This window comes from Pteropus vampyrus, unplaced genomic scaffold (assembly GCF_000151845.1).
Source record: "Pteropus vampyrus isolate Shadow unplaced genomic scaffold, Pvam_2.0 Scaffold304, whole genome shotgun sequence".
Taxonomy (NCBI): Eukaryota; Metazoa; Chordata; class Mammalia; order Chiroptera; family Pteropodidae; genus Pteropus; species Pteropus vampyrus.
Window position 1 is genome coordinate 594,528 of NW_011889085.1, and position 20,234 is coordinate 614,761.

Genomic DNA, 20,234 nt, shown 5'->3' on the forward strand with positions numbered 1-20,234 from the left:
AGCACGTGGAACAGGAGGGAGCCCGGGCATGCCCACAGTGAGGACATCTGAACCTCGTTCTGAGGAGGCCACAGCAGGGGATGTGGGGCAGGGGTAGGCAGGGCTGACGAGCAGACAGCTCGCTGGTGACACTCCACTCTCTTCTCGGTCTTGGGGACAGCCTCTAAGGGGCCCTCTGGGACACGTGCCCCGTTCTCCACCACTGGAACTCGCGCGGCCCCCGCCTCCCCCTGTGGCCCATCTGGCCTTCGGGGTCCTAGCTGTGCCCCTCGTGCTCGTCACTCTGCGTCTCAGCGGGAAGTGGCCAAGGGCGTCACCTGCAGCTGAGCTTGCAGAAGGGGACCTGGTGAGCAGGCCCCAGCATGGGGGACAGAGCAAGGGGACAAGGTACAGGAAGGTCACTGTGCTCAGGAACGGCCGTGCTTGTTGGCTAGCGGCAGGGCGGTGACACTGGTCCCCAGGACGCCTTGTCCTCTGCCCGCCTCCCTCAGCTCATCCGCTCTCAGCCGCCAGTGGGTCCTGCTATCTCCTGCCCCGGGAATGTAACTGAGTGTCCCAGTGACGAAACAGCCAAGCTGGCGACGTGTGATAGCTGCCTGGGGCCGTCCAGGGGCGTGGGCTCCCCGCACGGTCCCCACGTGGCTGCACACCTGCAGAGTTTGTCCCCAGAGCTAGGTGGATGGACACTTCATAAGTACCACACGGAACGTCACAGGGGGGACCAGCGGAAGCAGCTCCCTCACCTGAGGACTGCCTCTGTGTCCATCTGTCCCCAGACCCCTGTGTGAAAGCAGGCGCCCGCAGCTGCCCAGGCTGCCCAGCCACCCAGCGCGGAGCATGTCGGCTGCCTTGGGCCCCCGGCAAGCCGGCTCCTCCCTGCAGGCGCTGTGGTGGGCCATTCTGGGGACCGGACTCGGGTCGCTCCCTGACTCCGCCATTACCGTAAATGTCATCCAGCTCCAGCCTGAGCCTCCCCTCACTCAGGCACGGGCTGCTTCTGGTGATTGGCTTCTGAAGGGCGACCACCAGCCCTTGGTTTGGCTTCTCAAACTTGGAGATCAGTTCCTTCAAGTTCGGGAAGATCTGCTTCTGAACGCCTTCCATGGTCTGCAGAGACACAAGAGGGACACCCTGGTCACCGTACAGCTATGTGTGACACGTGACACGCCCAGCGCGGCCCCCGCTGGCAAACCAAAGACAAACGGCTTAGTGCAGGCCCCAGGGTCAGCGACCAGCTGCTCAGAGGCCTGTCTGTCAGACACCCGTGATCCAGCCACTCGGGGTGAAGAGGGTGACCATGTGGGTCCCTCTTGGGCAGTCCCTGTAGACACACCAGATCCTGGCGTCGTGGATTGCTGGCAGGAAGTGCAAATATACGGCTTCCACGCTCGTGAACTCAGAGTCCAGGGAAGAAGAGAACGCGGAGGCTGATGGAGGCCGACGCAGGCCGCAGGGCCCACTGGAGGCTGCATGCTTGTTCCCTGTCCGCAGCTGGGGACCAAGGACAGCTCCTAGCACACAGGACCACCGACCGCCAAAGGCCTCCGCTTCCTCACACTCAGGGGCTCGGCTTTGTGGCTGTCACTGGCTCCCGGTGGCTGCCGCACTGCCCACAGAGGGCAGGGGTCACGGGCTGGCTGGCCTGCCGGGGGCTCGACTCCCTGATGGCGTCAGGCTGACACTGAGGTCCTGTGGGGAGGCCTCAGGCGAGGGACCCCGTCCGCCTGGACGGCAGCATCGCAGGCCGCGTGAGCTGTGGCTGGCCTGCCGGCCCCTCCGGGCGGGTCACCCAGTTTGCCAAGGTGGGCACCAGGGAGGAGTGGTCCAAAGCACACCACGCTTCAGAAGACAGTGCGCTTGGAAATCATTTCAAACTTGAAAAAAGTTGCAAAAATATTTTTACGTTTCCATCTACATTCTTTACTCACACCCCAAATGTTAGCATTTTATCTGCTTTTGACTCTTTGTGTGTGTGTACATATATATGTGTGTATGCACGTATATACATTCTTTTAAAACATTTTGTGAGTTGCAGACATGATGGCCCTTTAACTGTAAATGCTTCAGTGTTCCCTAAAGACCAGGCTGTCCCTCATCCACACTCGGATTCAAACGAGGGGGTCCGCTTCAGGCGCCTCCACAGCCGCCTCCTCTGCGGCCTTGTGCAGCTGCTGTCCGTGCTGTCTCGCTGACGTCCCCTTTCTGTGGAAGGGGCGTGTGTGCGTGTGTGCGCGTGGATCACTGTATATTCTAACCTCTTTCACGGGCACAGCGGATACCAGCATTTGATGATCCTGATAAATCCTGCAGTAAAGTTTGCTTGACCTTGAACTGCAGGTGTTTCAGAAAGGTCATTTCAAGACCCCCCGCTGGTAATTAAAGAGTCAAGCACATTGATTATACACTACTTCCTGAGCCAGAGAAAGAAATTCAAAAGGAGCAAAAAAGTTTACCTCTTTTAAGCTCAGCTCTCAGTAAACCAGGAAAATTCAAGAGACCGCGGACGACCCGCTGATGGCCTTGCCCCGACCGCCCGAACCCGCAGACGCCCGTGTCTGTTAGCCTCCTCGTCAGCAGCCGTCATACCTGGAGCCCAGGTGCATGCAGCTGGCGGCTAAGGAACCAGGACTGCAGGTCCCTGCCACCTTGGTGACGCAAAGAGGGCCACACCCAGTGCCTCCCCATACTCTGAGAAAGGCAGGGCCCCCATTATCACGTGATGCTAGCTCTGCACGGCGTCCCCCCGTTCAGACACCTCTGCTCGGCAGGCGCAGTCGAGGGGTGGCCTTGGCCTCCCCCAGACGCCTGCATGCTCTCACCTGCAAGCTGTAATACCCGTTTTTCTCTTGGAAGATGCGGTACGTGTAGATGAAGTCCTTCAACCTGTGGGAAGAGGGCTGGGTGAATCGCATTGTTCGTCCATGCAAACCCAGGCAGCGTCCGCTGCGTCTGTATGCAGGGCCTCTGCCAGCTTGGGATCCCAAAGACACCGGCCCTTTTCAGACCCTCCCATCTGTGGGGCTTTGGTGTGGCGTCCCCGTGCGGGCGGTGGGAGCTGGGCTGCAGCGAAGGCGGCGGGCCTTGGTGGCCCCAGCCCTCGCTCGGCGCTAAGTGGGAGCAGCTAGCAGGACACCACGGGGCTGTTCCTGCATCCTTTAGTGAACGCTGTGTCATCATCCTCGTGAGACACCTCGGTGTAACTGAAACGAGGATGTTGGGATTTCGTCCCAAGATGTGACGTGTGCTCCCTGGGACAGGAGCTGTCAGCTAAGGAATTCGACCGGAATTTAGACAACAGACCCAACCTGGCAGCTTCCAAAGCAAGAAACAGCACATGTCGCCATGTGTCTCCAATTCCAAGATGTCATCGATTATAAGCCACAGTATCAATTTAACGGCAGCTTCCAGGAGAAAAGGGCACACGTTAAATGTCTCTATCAGCTGTTAAACAGGTTCCGATGCCACAGAAAACACTAACGTGTGAACACAAGAGTCAAACACATTGACGTGAGCTTCTAATGATCTGACTGGCTCCTGTGCCAAGGAATCAAGTGACTGGTGTTTTGACAGAATTAGGAAGTCAGACAGCAAGTTACAGCCTTAGGGACAGGTGGCCCGGCCCCTTCGCTGATTGTCTGGAGGCTTTGCAATTGGCTTCAAGCCCCAGCCCTGTTCGTGAGGTTTCCTGAGGCCTGGATACACCGTTGGGTGACCCCAAATCACATGATGAGCAACGCCAAGGTTCGCATGCGTGCTTGTCCACACGTGCCTGGTTAAAGCGTCCCCCAGCTGCGGCGAGCACTCACGTGTGTCTGTTCACAGAACATGGTTCTGAGCAGGCCCAAAAAGGCTCATGCATTGCATTTGGTTGATCACATGGTTTCTGAAACCCAGCCACCACGCAGCTGAAGTTAAAGTCTTAAATAAGGGACCATTTTTACCCCAGGCACAAAATTAAATCAGAATGGGCTACACTAACTCTGAAACCTAAATCTGTAAAACGCTAGGAAGAAATAGGAGAAAAAATCTTTGTGGATTGAGTCAGGCAAGGATTTACTAGATACAATGCTAAAGCCACAACCCGTAAAAGAAAAAAAATTGATGAATTGGGCTTCATTAAAACCGAGAACCTCTGTCCTTTGAAATATACTGTTAAGAGGACAAAAAGAGAAGTCACCAAAGGGGAGAGAATATTTGCAAACTGCCTAAGCCCATGAGGAACTCGCATCCAAAATACGTAAAGAATCGTCACGGCTCGATAAGACAATAAGAACATACAATTTTTAGACAGGTGAAAGATTCGCATGGACTCGGCATCAGAGAAAATGTACGGATGGCTTACTTGCCCCTGGAAAACCTCAGTGCTAGTCGTTAGCGAAAGGTGAATTAAAAGCACAGCAAGACACACCGCACACCTGTCAGCGTGGCTAACAGGACGGGCCACACGCAGTGTCAGTGAGGGCGTGGGGCCGTCAGGACTCCGAGCGTGTCGGCGAGAGTGACGGTCCCTTTGGGAAACGGCTTGGTGGTCTCTTAGAAACATAAACCTGCACGGAACACACGATGCGGCCACCCCGTTCCCCGTCCTTCGCCCGGAGAATGAAAGCACGCGCACAGACGCGGTCACAGGTGTCGGCAGCCGCGTTAGTGGCAAAGGCTGTTGAGTGAGGACAGACTGGACCAGTGCCTGGAATGGCACACTGCCGGTTCCCGGGGACCCTCGCGACGGCACCTCTGGGTGACGGAGTCCGGTAGGAAGCCTGCTGCTCCGTGCCCAGTGGGGTCACGTTTGGGTTGGTGCTGCACTGGGTCCAGCTGTGGGGCCAGAATGCAGATGCTGGGGCCTGGGCTGGGGCGGGAGGGGGCCGTCGTGTCTTGGGGGTCCGGGCTATGCCGGTGGTTTCATGGGCGCATGTTAGGGTCAAAAACGCCCCAGCCGTACCCTTTATATTTGATGCCGGCGATTCCGCAATGAAGCTGCACAGGGAGCCGCGACACAGACGGTGTAAATGGGACTTACGTGCGCTCCAACTTTGCTTCCGTTCATTTTGCATCTGTGCCTCTTGTTTTCATGGTTGGTGGTTGGCGTGAGACAGAGAAAGCGCTTCCTGTTTGCGGTTAGGGCCTCGGCCCTCCTGTGACAGTGTGGACGGTGCTGGGCGGGCCCCTCGGATGGGCGGCCATCCGCTCCTCCGCATTACGGCCCTCGGTGTGCGCGACGCCCACACTTCCGGGGACCCGCGGGTCGTCGGCCGTGGAAGACGGTCAGGTGCACGGGCTGCCAGGGGCCATTGCTGAGTCTTCGGTGCTACGTCTTCAGCTGCGATTCTGAGGGTTTAGCAGCCGGGCCTTCCGCGGTCCCCCTGCAGCGGGTGTCACCTGGTTGGGGAGGTGACGGGGTTGCCACGCCCGGGTCTGGGCTCAGCGCCTGGACGTCCCGCACTGGTGTTGTTGGTCTCTCGCTGTGACCACGGTTGTGGGGAGATGTGTTTATGTTTGAGTTTTAGTTTTATTTTAACTAAACTTCAGAGATCAGTTGGAGGAAATGGGATCGAGTGTGTCCTGTGAAGTCGGCTGTGTGTCTTCACGTTTCTGGGCCACGACGGTGGCACCCGAGCCAGCAGAGGCTGTCCCAGCACCCGTGACGCCGGCCTCCACTCCGGCTGTGAGCGGAGTGCGCGTTGGGGCCGCCTCGCGTCGTGTGGTGTGCCGAGGTGTGCGGAGGCACAGCACCCAGGCTTTGACCCCGAGGAGAGGCCAGGTGAGCTCTCAAAGAAACAGGTGCCAAGGTGCTGGTGTCGAGTCACACTCCGTGCGTTGGAAGTGACCTGCATCTGGTTACGTGTCGGTTACGATGTAGCCAACCAACAAAACGCTGGTGGTCACAACGGGGTGTGGGCAGACACCTGTGACACCTTGAAGAGAGCCAGTCACGCACGGTCCTGTGCAAGGTACCACGTGTGTACACGCGCCTGCACACGCGTGCTGGCATCCCAGAGACAGCTCCGAGCGCGAAGCTGAGATCGTGTCTGCTTGCTCACTGGTACCTTTCTCTACACTTGACTTTTCCGAAACAACAAAAACGTTTGAATTGTTTTTTTCCCCCTGACCTTGGGTTTTTCCAAAGACCTCAGAATCTGAGAGCTGGAGGTGATCCCTGGGTCTCTCCATCTCGTTCTTCATCTGCTGCCTCAGCGAGGCCGTGCGCCTCGCCACGGTGTCCCGTGGCTGGAAGGTCCTTCTGCCTCCGAGTCCCGTGGCTCCGCGTGTCGACTCCGCTTTGACTGGACCGGCCGCAGAGGCTCAGTGGCTGTAGCGTCTGACGCTCAGGCGTCCCAGCCCAGTGTCTTGCCCGTTGGCATTTCCGGGAGGCTCTATCAGGCTGTGCAATCAGGTAAACACTTCCTGTCCTCAGTCCCCATGGGCCACTGCTTCGTGTGGCTTCCTTCATCTCTCACCTGCCCCGCGATGTTCCCGCTGAGGTCTGTGAATGCACAGAAGCGGGCGGGCTGCCATCCAGCACAGCGAATGAGGATGGCGCCACACACCAGGGCCGCCCGCCACACCCATGGTCCCCACTTGGGCACTCGTAACGCGGGTCCCAGGGCACACGCTGAGCAGAGGGCGCCTGGGCGGCGGAGGCGGCGTGCTCACACTGTGCCCAGCAGGAAGCGGGCCCCGCTCCGCTGCCACCAGCCGCGCCCTCCCCGTGCGGGATGCCCTGTCTCCGATGCAGCATCTACTCCCGCGGGACCACCCCTCCCGAGGGCGGGACCAACGCCTGCGGTGTCTGTCCTGGTCTCCGCGTTATGAGTTGTTCCCACATTTCTGTTTTCGGGTACCCTCCTCTTAGGCTTTACCTGTAAGTTTGCTATTAACTTTAAAACTCTTACATGCTAAGGAGTTTACTTATTTACTTTTTCTGTCAGTTTGTCAATAGCCTTTACGTCACTATAACCTCGGTTGCTTTCGTCGTTATAATGGCCACGTTTCTCAGTCTTTTCTCTTTTGGTTTCTGGGTTTTGTTTCTTGCTTAGAATGGACTTCTCAACCCCAGGAATTCTTTGAGAGTCCATGTTTTTTTCTAATGCACATGGTTTCATTTTTTAAAAATAAGTTATTTATTATAACCACTTTGAATTAATTTTACTCCCAGAAGTAAGAAAGGCCTTCGGGTTTATTGATTTCTAAGTGACCAGCCAAGTTTCCCAACACAACTAGCTGTCATGGTCTCTGCTTCCTGATTTGAAATGCTCTTTTAGTCACGTGCTAAATTTCGTATGTCTCTGGCCATATTTCTACCAGACTCTATCCTCTATTCCACTGCCCTGTCAGCACCAAACTAGTTTCATCACTATAGTCTTATAACTTATTTTATTTCTTATTTTTAAATTTATTTTTCAATTACAATCGACATTCAATTATTTTATGTTAGTTTCAGGTGGATAACGTAGCGTTTGGACATTTACGTAATTTATGAAATGGCGCCCACTGTCCCCTGATTAGTCTGGTCCCCACCTGGCGCCACACATCGTCATTACAGGACGGTCGACCACCTTCCCTGCGCTGTGCTTCGCAGCCCGGCGGCTATTTCGTAACTGCCAATCTGTACCTCTTAACCGTCTCCCCTTTGACACCCAGCCCCCAACCCCACCATACCTGGCAACCATCAGTGTGTTCTCTGTAGCTACGCGTCTGTTTCTGTTTGGTTTTTTCCCTTAGATTCCACATGTGAAATCATGTGGCATTGGTCTTTGTCTGTCTGATTTCCTCAGCATAGTTCCTCTAGGTCTGTCCATGCTGTTGCAGATGGAGGGATTTCATCCTTTTGATGGCTGAGTAATATTCCATTGTGTGTATCACCCCTTCTTTATCCAGTCTATCGATGGACATCTTGTATTTTAATATTCGGTAAAGCTAGTCCTCTCTTTTTTTAATCAGAAAATCCCCACTATTCTGGCAGGTTCCCTGTGCTCCATGTCTCACCTGAATAAAGTTTACTATCCTTGAAGAAAAATTTCAAATTTCATTGATTTTTTTACTGGAAAAATGCTAAATGTAGAGATGAATTATAGTAAACCAAAATGCTTCCGTTCACTGTGGTCTTCTACTAGATATTGAAGTTTTCTTCACACAAGTCTTTCACGTTTCATATTACATTTATTCCTGCATAGTATTATTTTTTGCTAATGTAAATGAGCTGTTTTATAACATTTTCTTACTGGTTATTATTTCTGTGTGGGAAAGCTATTGATTTTTAAGTTTCAATTTATAAACATATCCTTATAGAATTTTCTTATTGTTTTTAGTTTTTTTTTCAGTTAAATTTTAAACTTCACAAGTATAAAATCATTTCAACTGTGAATAAGAACTTTTTGTCTTCCTTTTCAGATTTTACATTTATTTTCTCTGACTGATCAGACTTGCTAATATCTCCAGGGAAATATTACATAGCAGTGCTGATAATATTGTTGGCTCTTCATGATTTTAGTGAGAATTCTGGTGCTTCATGTGGCCTTTGGTCAAGGAAGTCTCTACGCCACACGATCAGGAAGGTGTTTGTGTGTGGGGGGGGAGTTGAGGGGTGGATGTTGAGTTTTATCTAAGACCCTTTAAGCAAATCTGAGTAAGTTATGCAGTTAGTAACCTCTGACCTATTAATATGTACTTAATAATTTTTCTAATATCCTCGATGCCTTAGATTGGGCCATTCTTGAGCATAATGTATTTGATGTGTTACTGGTTTCTATTGGGTGAGTAGTTTGTTGAAAATGGGTATTAAATGAAATTGAAATTGGTCTAGAGTTATCTTACGTGTGTCCTTTTTGGGAAACATTGTCTTTCCTTCGTGTATAAAAACTGAGGAGTAAAAATGAGTAAAGAAGAAGACAATCAGCCAAAGCTAAAAAAAGAGTAAAGAACGCGGTTGCACAAATCTCAAAAGAGGAAACACGCAGTGCTAAAAATACGCAAAAAAAAATCACTCATAGCCTGAAAGTTCAAGCTGCAGACACCTAAGGCCTTCTCTCTCACGGCCGTGTCCCCAGCGTCACATAGAGAGGCACATCTCCCAGCCTATTCTGTCCTCACGGCCCCTCGTCCTAAGGCACCGTCGCGTGGGAGAAACTGGGCTTTAGTTTCCGTGATAGCGGAGGAGAAGCTCGTTAGTCTCCAAGGTGCTGACCAGCACAGGCCCCTGCCACTGCTCGCTGCCCGGGCGAGCCGAGACCCTCCCCAGGCACCCGAGGCCGGGCCTGGGGCGCCATGCCGAAGCGGGCTCTGGCAGCACCTGCTGTGCCCTGGCACCAGCAAGTGGGAGAAGCCCAGGCCTCTGTCTGCAGTGCGGCGCCTGCTCCTGCAGCCCCAACAGGGACAAGGGGGAGGGGCGGGGTGTGCGGAGCCGGGCCCCACCTCACGGAACTGGAAACGTTCTCAGTATTCGGAGCACCGTGAATGAAGCCAGCAGGACAGATGCGAACACCTGGTCTCTCAGCCAGAAGTTTCTCTGAGGGGCCCTGGCCTTTTCCCGACCAAACAGACGCCGTCACGGCTGTGTCCCCTCGCCCCCCGTGCTGCCTGCGGCCCTTCCCCTCGCCATCACCCCCGCTTCTGCTGCCCCAGGCCGGCTGCTCGGGCACAGGCACCGGGCGGGGGCGGGGGCCGTGGGGGCCGACGCAGCCCTCCCTGCTCATCAGGGTCGCACAGAGCGAAGCTCCGTCCTCCTCCCCCGGCCCCGCGCTCACCGCGGCCGCGGCACGTGGAAGGCGAGGCTACTCACAAGACGCAGAGGCACAGGGCGCTGGGCACTGACTCACTGTCCCTCAGCAGGAAGCTGCCGTCCGCCCCGTCTTGGAGCAGCAGCTTCTCGCAGGCCCTCTTGGACAGCGGGCCGTGGTAGTAAGGCAGATCCATGGGGGCCCCGCGGACCCCCGACCAGCTCCAAGCCCAGGGGGGCTCTGAGGAGGGGGCTGGGGGGCGCTGGCCCCGCGGGAGGTGCCTCTTCCTGCTCTGGCCGTCGGGAATGACTTGAGGCTGCTCTGTGGACTCAGCTGGTATAACAAGAACAGGAAATGAGAAGTGATGACCACAGCTTTCAGTTCGTAGATGGCCCGAATGTGACTCACGGATGTGGGTGAGAGGTGTCTGAGCGTCCGGCGGGACCGTGTAAGCTGGTTGGTGGACAGACTCTGAGGCCCTCCTGGGGCTTCAATGGGGAAGTCAAGCTCCCAGAACTAGGGTGCAGCGGCGTGTCATCCTAAGTGACCAAGGCCCACCTCCACTGGCTCCGGTACCCCTTGTAGGGCACACATCACTGCTTCCTGTTTAACAGGAGCCCATCTTCGGCCGAAGCTGCCTGTGATCGTGCTGAGCTCCGAAGAGGCTTGGAAAGCGGCCATGCGCCACGTGGGATCGGATGCATTTAGACACATGGGAGCAGTCAAAAGGGCTTCCAGGGGTCAAAAGGCACGAAGGAGGGAAGATGCCAACAGGAACAGAAAGTAGCTAGACTCTGAGGGGGACGGCCTGTCCCTGGCCGAGGCTCCTCGCCACGGGGAACAAACCCGTCTCCAACACCCTCGGCACTCGGGGACGCAGCAGGTGCAGGCGGGAGGGACACCGGGCTGTGCGGTCAGTGCAGCGATGCGTCCCCATGAAGACCAAGAAGCGTCTATCGGCCAGCGACATTTAACCTGTTTAGACCCCTGGCATTGAAGAGAAAGCCCCTTCTGCTTGGCCTCTTCCACCGTGGTCTGTGACCTCAGGGCGGGAGGCAGCCCTGGAGGTAATTTCTACGGCCTTTCCCCAGCTTTATCGAGACATAACTGACAGATGACACTGTAGGTTTCTGGGTACAGTGATGGGTTGATACAGTTATATATGCCCCTGGAATCACTCCTGGTTTTGTTAGGCGCAGCGGTGGCTGTAAGGGCACTGTGCTTCCGTGAGTGCTCCTCCATGGCTGGGTGGCGGTGTCTGCGGCTCACCGTGTTAACGACTCTATTTTGGGGGGTATTGAAGGTTTTTCAAAATAAAAAAAAAAATCTTCCCCTCCTTATGTTTTGCTGATTCCATGCCACCTTTGAGAGAAGCTGCACAGGACACGGCCACGCCGGTCTCTCGTCTATGGAAATCAAAGCCTAGCGACGTGTTCGCAGACACCGCTGGCTGGGCCCGGGGTGGGCCTGACCCAAGAAGGGCTAAGCAGAGACCCTGAGTGAGGAAAGTGGAGGAGACGCGGAAGGGAAGAGAGCGGGTTGGCGGGCGGGAGAGGATGGAGACGCGCCTCCTGGCAACGGCTGCATGACGGGTGTCTCTGTGCCGTGGACGGGCGGCCGCACGCAGCGGCCGGGGTGAGAGGGACAACTCGTCCACGCAATGAAGAGCAAAGCGGGCTCACGGACAGGAGCAGCGGCACCCCGCAGAGCGGGCAAGACGGTCTGCAAACCGTGCGTCTACAACGGGTTAACCTCTAAGTAGTGAAGAACGCACACAACTCAACAGAAAAAACATATATCCGATTTTAAAATGGGAAAAGGACCTGAACACACATTTTTCCAAAGAGGACATACAGATGGACCAAGAGACACATGGAAAGGTGCTCGACGTCACTCATCATCAGGGAAATGCAAATCAAAACCACAATGAGACACCATCGGACACTGTGGGAATGGCTGTCATCAAAAAGACGCGGAAGATAAGTGCTGGCGAGAATGTGGAGAAAAGGGGGCCCACGTGCTCTGTGGGTGCAGCCACTGTGTTTGGGAAACGGAGTGGAGGTTCCTCAAAAAACTAAAAAGAGAACCATCATATGACCCAGCAATCCTGCTCCTGGGCATATATCGGGAGACGTCGAAAACGCCAATTTGAAAAGCTATCTGCACCCCTGTGTTCACTGCAGCGTCACAGAACCAAGATGTGGAAGCAGCCTCAGCGCCCACCGATGGATCGACGGACACAGTGGCCGTGGCACACACGCACAGCGGCGTGTCACACGTCCACAAAGAGAATGGAGCCCTGCCGTCTCTGATGACGTGGCCGACCTCGAGGGCATTATGCTGAGAGAAGTCAGCCAGAGGAAGACAAACACCATAGGATCTCGTTTTATGCAAACTCTTTATAAAAGGGAGAAAAAAGCCAAACTCATAGAAAAAGAGGTCAGACCGCTTGTGGTTGCCAGAGGTGGGGGCAGGGGGACTTGGAGGGAGGGGCCCGGAAGGTGCAAACTCCCGGCACCAGGTAGGGCAGTCCTGGGGACGCGATGGCCAGTGTGCCGGGTGACGTGTGGGACCGTGAGGGGGGCAGGCCCTAAGAGTTCCTGTCACAAAGTGGAAGATTTTCTTTTTTTTTTTTTTGTATTTCCATGAGAGGAAGGTGATTATGAAAGCCGTGGTCCTCATTTCACAACGCATGCACGTCACGTCGTCGTACTGGATGCCTCAGACTTACACAGCGATGGGCGTCAACTCTGTCCCAAACACCGAGAGAAGAGCGAGGCCATCTGTTCGTTTCCCGCAGGCCTCCACTTCCTGGATCCGGTGGTGCCTGAGGTGGCTACACTCCTGCCCTTGGCTTTTTGCCACTTTAATACATTTTCCTTTGCCGTAAACTAGCTGGTGTTAGTTTTTATTTTCTACTGAAGATGTCAAATCAACCCAGCTTACAGGCAGAAAGAAGTCTGTCGTCCAGTCCGAGCGTGCAGGAGGCCAAATATGAGTTACACGTTTGCACAGTGAGAAGTCCTACGGGAAGTGGACAGTGCGGGTGAACGCGGTGGAAGGCCAAGGCCACCCAGCCGTAGCAGCGTGTGAAACTCGTGCTCCCCAGGAGGCCCCGCAGGGGGCAGACGGCGTGCGGCCTCCCGCTCACTCCCTGCTGCCTCATTTTAGAAGAGAAGCTTTGTCCGTCTCCCCAGACAGCTGGCCACGGCGGCAGCATCGTTCCCAGAACTTACGCTACAGTGACGCGCCTCTATTCCTGGCCTCCCCGTGACTCTGGGGGCCGACCTGGCCGGGGCAGGGCGGGGTGCTGCAGTGGTCCAGCACAGTCACTGCCCGGGTCTGAATCCCCGGCCACCACTCAGCACCTAGTGCAGGGTGCTTCGATATCTGCGCCTCCGTTTTCTAGAAAACGGGGGTGGCGATTATACTTGTCGTACAGGGTTGCTGAGAGGGGTAATCGAGGACATGCACACAGTGTTCCTGGAACAGAGTCAGGGCCCGGCCTGTGGTTTTTGTTCTAGAGTCAGAATTCCCTGGGGAGGGCAGCGCTGTCTGGGTGAGATGCCTGGACCTCGGCAAGCATCTTGGGACCACGAGACCTGGCTGCCCTCTGAGGAGGATCTGTGTCCTTGACGGTGGCCCCGAGCTGACCGAGAGGCCCACCTCCTTGGGACTTCCCATGGGAGGACAGGAAATGCCCCCCATTTAGGCTATTTGAGTGGGTTTTTTTTTTTTTTTTCAAAGAGGACCCTACCGACACACTGACGTACACTGAAATTTTGCTGTCTTAATTGGTTTGGATTTTTAAGGTGATCACTCAGTGTGTGCCTGGTCTCACCACGACATTGAACTTGTGCAGCTTCTGACCCCCCTCGCCTTGAACTGCCCGATTTCCCCAGGAGCCTCTGCCACAAAGCGTCTCTCATTCATCCTCTCAGAAAGTCTTAACAGCTACATTATAACTAACTATGTTGGTTACTGAAAATAATACCTTGGTGTTAAGTAAATACGAGCAACCGTTGACATGCAGGTAAGCTTCTGAGCTATGTGCCAATTTTATATGACAGAAAATAATTTTATGTGCCTCACTTTAGTAAAAAATTGAAATACTCAGAAGCAAGCAAAGGCCCTGAGGAGTGGAGCTGGCGTGCAGCCTTGCAGCCTGCAAGCAGCCACATCTCTGCCTCCCTACCCGGCGGCCCCATGCCAGAAACTGACCCCTGCCACCTCCAGGCCCTGGGAGTGCTCCGAGAGGTCTGGGGCTGCCAAGAAAAGGCATGCACACACATGTACGCACATGCCCATCCAACCATCCATCATCCATCATCCATCATCCATCCACCCATCCGGCCATCCATCCATCTGTCCATCTACCCATCATCCATCATCCAGCCAGCCGACCATCCATCTATCATTCATCCATCCATCTGTCCATCCACCCATCATCCTTCATTCATCCATCCATCCATGAAATGAGTCATTCATGCAGGGGTCAGAGATGCCTCCCTTGCATGACCTTTCAGGGGCACAGGGTCCACATGGGCCCTGCCCAGCAAGGCCTTTCCCCCGACTGAAGGTCCTGTGTCAGAGAGGTTGGGGACGGGGCAGAAAGAAGAGGCTGCGGGGCTCCAGGGCATGGCCGGGAAAGGCTGGAGAGGAGAGGAGAAAGGAAGAGGAGGGCGGGAAGAGCGTGGGTGCCCAGGGCCAGGGCACGGGGCATGCCAGACTCGGAAGGATGCGGAAGGCGTACATTTTGTTGCCACTGTTTGACGAAGGAAGAGGCGAGGCCCGGAGGGGTCAGCAGGCTTCCCAGAAACCACGCGCTTGACTAAAAGCAGGACCAGGGCTGTCGGCCGAGGCCGGCAGGGCGCGCGCCATTGGACGCAGGGCTGCAGTCCTGCGGCAACGCGGAGGCGACAGGGAGACTCAGCTCCAGGGCGGGAAGCATTTCGTGAAACCGAGGTCGGATTCGGGGGCGGGGCCAGTAGGGCGGGGCCAGTAGGGCGGGGCCTGCCTTCCCTGCCTTCTCCCAGATCCGTCTGGCAAAAAAGCTTCTCTTCTAAGTTTTGCCTGCCTCCTCGGGAAGAAAACTGCAAGGGGTAAAATAGGAGTAGACAGGGGAAAAACCATTTGTCCAGTTTCTATACAGCCCCGTTGTTGTTATCGAGGATGATGCGGCAGCTCACAAGTGCTCTGCGCACTGAGTTTCCACCTTTCCTCACACACTGTCTCCCTTTCGGTCACAGATGGGTCTTCTCAGGCCGCCCGACCCACCTTTGGGTCCTGAGGCTGCAGCCCCAGCATGAGCGGACCTGCCCGGCTCTCCTGTACCATTTGGCCAAGGAGTGTGATCGTGGATCAGACCTGGCTGCTAAAGCAGTTGTCCCTTTACAGCCTGGAAGGTTCCCACCGTGTTTTGGGTTTGGGAGACATTTCCGCAGGGCTTCACAATGAGGCTCCAGGGCCTCAGACTGTAACTTCCCCACTGTAGCCGCAATGGGGACCCATCGAAACCCTAAACTCCTTCCAGATCTTGGGCCGCCAGGAGCTTCCAGTCCGCTGAGATTTCAAATTCGATTTTGGAGAGGATGGGATTTGCTGTCTAGCTGGCCCCCGGACTCTCCAAAAAGGGACCCGCAAGATGAATCCTGCAACACACGTGGCCCTCCATCCGAAGGGCAGGAAACGGGCAGGAAAAGCAAATGCGACTCAGTCCCTCAGATGCCGCCAGGCGACCGAAAGCCTGGAGGAAATGCTTGGCAGCGGCGCCAAGGAACACGAAGTCGTCTGTAGCATCTTTGCAGCTCACTGCGGAGGAGCTCTGATGAGAAGGTCCAACCTCGTTCTGACGGGTTCTCCTGGCTCTAAGCACGGGAGTGGAGAACTCAGCCAGGGGCGCAGGTCTTACCGAGAGCCCAGGTTCTTCGTGAGATAATATACATCTGCTGTTTTAATTATACCAAAGCAGCTATTTCATCACTAAAAATATAGGCCAAAGAAAATAGGTCTGAGAGGGTCCGGGTGAAGCCTGGGCTGGCTCTCCAGAGCCACAGGGCAAGCTCAGCCTCTTCCTAAAGCTGCTTCTGATGTTGACGGAGATGTGGGATTTGGCGAAAAAGGACATGTCGTGACAGATCGCCAGCTGGTCTACCTCCCTGACGGTGTAGAAGAGAACTGGATCAAAGTCCCTTGAAATAGAGATTTACGATGCCAGGAATAATGGATTCTTTGATTGGATTGTTACGTCAGGGGGTACCAAGAATAACCCAAAATAGATACTCCTTGGGATCCCTTTACCAGAAGGTCATAAGACATGCAGCTTCCATCTTGCTGTCCCTCACCACTTGTTTTGAGGGAAGCTAGATGCCTAGAGAGATGTCTGCATGCTGAGGACTGAGGCATCCTGCCAACAGCCAGGTGAGGGGCCATCCTGGGAGTCCACGCTGCAGCTGCGGCCAAAATCCTGACTGTGGCTGCAAACTCATGAGAGACCCCTAAGCTAGAGCCACCCATGATGCTACTTCTGAATTCAATCCTACAGAATTACGTGTGACAAAAACGTTTATTGTTGTTTCAAGTTGCTAAGTTTTGCAGTAATTTGTTTAGCAACAAAAAACTATAATCGAGAAAAGAATACATGTTTAATGTCTGTGAAACTTAACACTATTATAAAATTGCTTTGTAGACCAGTTGTATATCTTTATGCTCTAATTACCAAAGAGCAGAGGAATTACCAGACCCATAATGATATAAAACATTACCAGAAATCTGACTTTTTGTTTCCCAAAGCCCAAGCTCTCAAGAGGTCGGTATGGATCTCAGAAGGGCCATGCGGAGGGAACAAAGCACATCGCAGGGCAACCAGGCGAGATGATGAGCCGGGAGACTGAAAAGCAGATGGCTCCTCAGCCTCCACTATGCCGGCAGAAGCACCGCACGCGCCTGGGACCAGTGGACCAAAGAACGCCCAGCCTACAGGAAAGTTTTGTAAGACTTTGAGCCAAAGTTGGAGGACATGCGGGAAGGAAAAGCTCAAGGCACTATGGAAATGCTCTGGAAAATGGCAGCTTCGCAGCTTATTTTGTAAGTTAGACTCAAAGGAGAAGGCGTAGGAGGGTCAGGGACATCCACTGGTGGTGGGGTAAGGGGCGGGAGAAAGCAAAGGGGGGCCATCTCTGCGGCTGGATACAAAGCCAGATGGCGAGACACACATTTTCAGGGCGGGCGCGGAGGGCGGTATGCGGGGACCAGCACCCGGGAGGCCCCCTCCCCCGGCAGGTGCAGGCGGCTGAGCCTCCGAGGTGAGCAAGGGAAAGTCACCCCGGCATCTCAGAGGCGCGTCATCCCAGACGCCCAGACGACAGGCACTTCCAAAGGCAAAGACTGACCTTTGTCCCGGAGACTACAGGCGAGGACGCGACCACCCGTGACCCGCTTGGTTAGCAACGTCCACCTTCCGTCTCTGCGTCTGTGGGCCGCCTCCCGAGCGTGCCAGGTTTAGGCTGCGGCCCTTTCTCGTCCGCACACCTCGGAGGGAACCTGCGGGAACCGAGACCGGGCAAGTGAAGATGAAGTTTGCGCGGCCCCATCCAAATGGAGTTTGACTCGGAAAACGTGGAATTACCCAACAGGGAAGGCCGCACACACCACACTGATGCGGTTGCTCAGGAAGCGCGCGCCGACCGGCTGAGAGCGCGGAACCCGCGCGGAGCGGCAAGGTAGAGGCGTCCCCGCCCCGCCCACCTCCCCTGGAACCAGCCCCAGACCCGCCCCTTCCGCCCACGGGACCCGCTCGTCTCCGCTTCCGGCTTCCGGCAGGGCGCGCGCGGCTTCCGGTGTCATGGCGGCCTGAGCGCGGCTGCTGCGGCGGCGCGCCCCTCCCTGCGGAGCCGGAGCCGCTGTCCCGCGGCGGGGATGTGACCGCGGGCGCTGCCGGCTACCCGGGCCTCGCGTCGCTCCCGTGTCGCCTTGAGTCGCGCGGATGGCGGGGTCGGGCTGCGCGTGGGGCGCCGAGCCGCCGCGCTTCCTGGAGGCCTTCGGGCGGCTGTGGCAGGTGCAGAGCCGCCTGGGCAGCGGCTCGTCGGCGTCGGTGTACCGGGTGCGCTGCTGCGGCTCCCCTGGCTCGCCCCCCGGAGCGCTCAAGCAATTCCTGCCTCCAGGCACCACCGGGGCCGCGGCCTCGGCCGCCGAGTACGGCTTCCGGAAGGAGAGGGCGGCGCTGGAGCAGCTGCAGGGACACCGGAACATCGGTGAGCGCCGCCGCCCGCCGCGCTCGCTCCCCGCCGGCGTCCCTCGTCCGCGTCCCGCTGTCACCGATGGAGGCCCTGCCCAACCCCCCACACGGTGACGCTGTCCGGACGGCAGAGCTGGCAGTCGCTGTCCCCAGTGTCGCAGAGTAGCCGACAAATTCTGTGCTTCGGTCCTTACCGGAGCAGCCCCCTCCCCCACTCCGTTAGCACGAATTGTGTCCTGTCGTGAAAGGAGGCACGTCTGTGCTAGGTCGGCAGGTCTTGTACGGAAACGTGAATCTTTTCATGCTAGTGAAAAAGGGAACTGTTTTCAGGATTTGTGACATTAATTCTGGTAACTCATATTAGCACGTTACTTGCTTGACATATGTGGCTTTGGGAGAAGTGACTCAGTATTGCAGGGGTCCTTATAGAGGTGTGACAGTTGTACACTTGGACTGATAAACGTCTCACTTCCTGGCGAGGATAATTTGAAGAGTGATCTTTCTTTATATTACCATTTGGGGAAAGAATTTAATGCTCGTGTTACTTTTTTTTTTTAAGCTTGCTACATGGTGTACATAACCATGGTATTTAAGAGAGAAATGTTGGCAGGCCCAAGAACTTGTTGAATCTGCAAGATTAGGTTAAAATGTCATCTTAAAAGTCTTAAGCTCTTCTTTTAATATTTAGATTATAGAGTGCTATTTTGGATCAAGAACCAGTCTTGTGATATTTGTCTTAAGAGCAGTACTTAATATTTGGATTTTTACTTTTGCTCAGTTTTGCTTGGCACCCTAAGCACGATCCACCCACCAGTTTGTGCTTGGTGAAACAATTTGAATTATTGTGCCATATTTAATATCTTTAGTAGCCAGCTATTGAAGGTTGTCTCACCTTATTTTCTTAAAATGACCCAGTTGCCTAAAAATCTTTTCATGGGAAAAATTAATTAAGAGGAAGCTTGCTTGCTCATCAAAGTTATCTAGAGTGTCCCAAATTCGTACCGTGCAGAGTTACCTACTTCAGTAGTCACTTACTGAGTCTGATGTTGAAAGTATCATCATTTGTTTTTCTAGTGACTTTATATGGAGTCTTTACCATCCACTTCTCTCCAAATGTGCCATCACGTTGTCTGTTGCTTGAACTCCTGGATGTCAGTGTGTCGGAGCTGCTCATGTATTCCAGCCACCAGGGTTGCTCCATGTGGATGATACAGCACTGTGCCAGAGACGTGCTGGAGGCCCTTGCTTTTCTTCACCATGAGGGTTATGTGCATGCAGACCTCAAACCACGTAACATACTGTGGAGTGCAGAGAATGAATGCTTTAAACTCATCGACTTTGGACTCAGCTTCAAAGAAGGCAATCAGGTAAGAAATGGTCTAAGCCAAATATATTTAAAAGTAGAGGTGGCTTAGTAGAGGCTTAAGAGATGTTGCTACCTGCAATACAGAAGTACCTGCAGATGAAGCAATAAAAAGAATGTCAGTGCCACCATGTGGAAAAGGACATGCGTTTCGGTCAGGTCGGGGAACTGGTGAACTCCAGGAGAGCTCTGGGACTGTTAAGAGTACTCCACCTACACGGAATGCTTTTGTATTCTTTGAGCATTGGGTTCCTTGCCGAATTACTGTTACGGTGTCTTTAGTGTTGGGGCTCATAGGAAAACACGTGTGTCAGTTCTGGCAAACCCTTCCCTCGGTTTGTCAGCTCTTTGCACAGTGTCTTTGTTCATCCTCAGTGCCTAACAGGCAAGAGACTGTCCAAAGAAACGCATAGCTGCGTGGAAGGTGCCCAGCTTGCCTATGAGAACTGCCCAGTTCATGAACTGCAGAATCGTGATAGCTGAGGACTAGAAGTTGGATGGAAACTGAGCAGTTTTCTACTGGTTGTAATATTTACTCATCTTCTTTAGGATGTGAAGTATATTCAGACAGACGGGTATCGGGCTCCGGAAGCAGAACTGCAAAATTGCTTGGCCCAGGCTGGCCTGCAGAGTGACACAGAATGTACCTCAGCTGTCGATCTGTGGAGCCTAGGAATCATTTTACTGGAAATGTTCTCAGGAATGAAACTGAAACATACAGTCAGATCTCAGGAATGGAAGGTAACTTGCCCCAGCGCTTTGCTTCGGGGATCGCAACCCCAGTGTCAGGGAACTTGGCTTACGGCGGTTCTCGTTGAGGCCACTGCTCCATCTCCTCCGTGCCCCTTGTCCTGCGTTACAGTCCCTCACAGGCCACTCACACCCATGGCTGCAGATGCGAGTGAGCATTGCAGGCTCA

At 54.5% G+C, this 20,234-nt stretch overlaps 2 protein-coding genes across 5 annotated transcripts in view; one reads left to right on the forward strand and one right to left on the reverse strand.

Moving 5' to 3' along the window:
* Nucleotides 1-232: 232 nt before the first annotated feature.
* On the reverse strand, nt 233-17,463 carry SH2D1B (SH2 domain containing 1B). Of its 2 annotated transcripts, XM_023521474.1 has the most exons (5): nt 17,344-17,461; nt 17,108-17,258; nt 9,779-16,691; nt 2,820-2,883; nt 233-1,107 (listed from the first exon to the last, which is right to left on the reverse strand). In XM_023521474.1, the coding sequence occupies exons 3-5, from the start codon at nt 9,910-9,912 to the stop codon at nt 523-525; spliced, it is 783 nt and encodes a 260-aa protein (XP_023377242.1). In that variant the 5' UTR covers nt 9,913-16,691; nt 17,108-17,258; nt 17,344-17,461; the 3' UTR covers nt 233-522. The 2 variants fall into 2 exon arrangements, with proteins under 2 accessions (XP_023377242.1, XP_023377241.1); XM_023521473.1 differs by having other exon boundaries at nt 17,108-17,463.
* Nucleotides 17,464-17,533: 70 nt separating this feature from the next.
* UHMK1 (U2AF homology motif kinase 1) overlaps nt 17,534-20,234 on the forward strand; it is a 20,227-nt gene continuing 17,526 nt past the window's right edge. Inside the window, exons 1-3 of one of the 3 annotated variants that reach the window (XM_011377033.2) lie at nt 17,534-17,968; nt 19,027-19,319; nt 19,865-20,056. In XM_011377033.2, coding sequence (XP_011375335.1) covers nt 17,701-17,968; nt 19,027-19,319; nt 19,865-20,056 — 753 coding nt within the window. In that variant the 5' untranslated portion in view covers nt 17,534-17,700. The remainder of the gene's footprint in view (nt 17,969-19,026; nt 19,320-19,864; nt 20,057-20,234) is intronic. The other 2 variants (XM_023521471.1, XM_023521472.1) reach the window with 2 other exon arrangements.

Coding starts and splice junctions, on each gene's coding strand:
- SH2D1B (XM_023521473.1), bottom strand. CDS start 9,912: ATGGATCTGCCTTACTACCACGGCCCGCTGTCCAAGAGGGCCTGCGAG. Junction 2,884..9,778: donor GCCCTGTGCCTCTGCGTCTT/GTGAGTAGCCTC, acceptor CTCTTCCCACAG/GTTGAAGGACTTCATCTACA. Junction 1,108..2,819: donor ACGGGTATTACAGCTTGCAG/GTGAGAGCATGC, acceptor GTGTCTCTGCAG/ACCATGGAAGGCGTTCAGAA.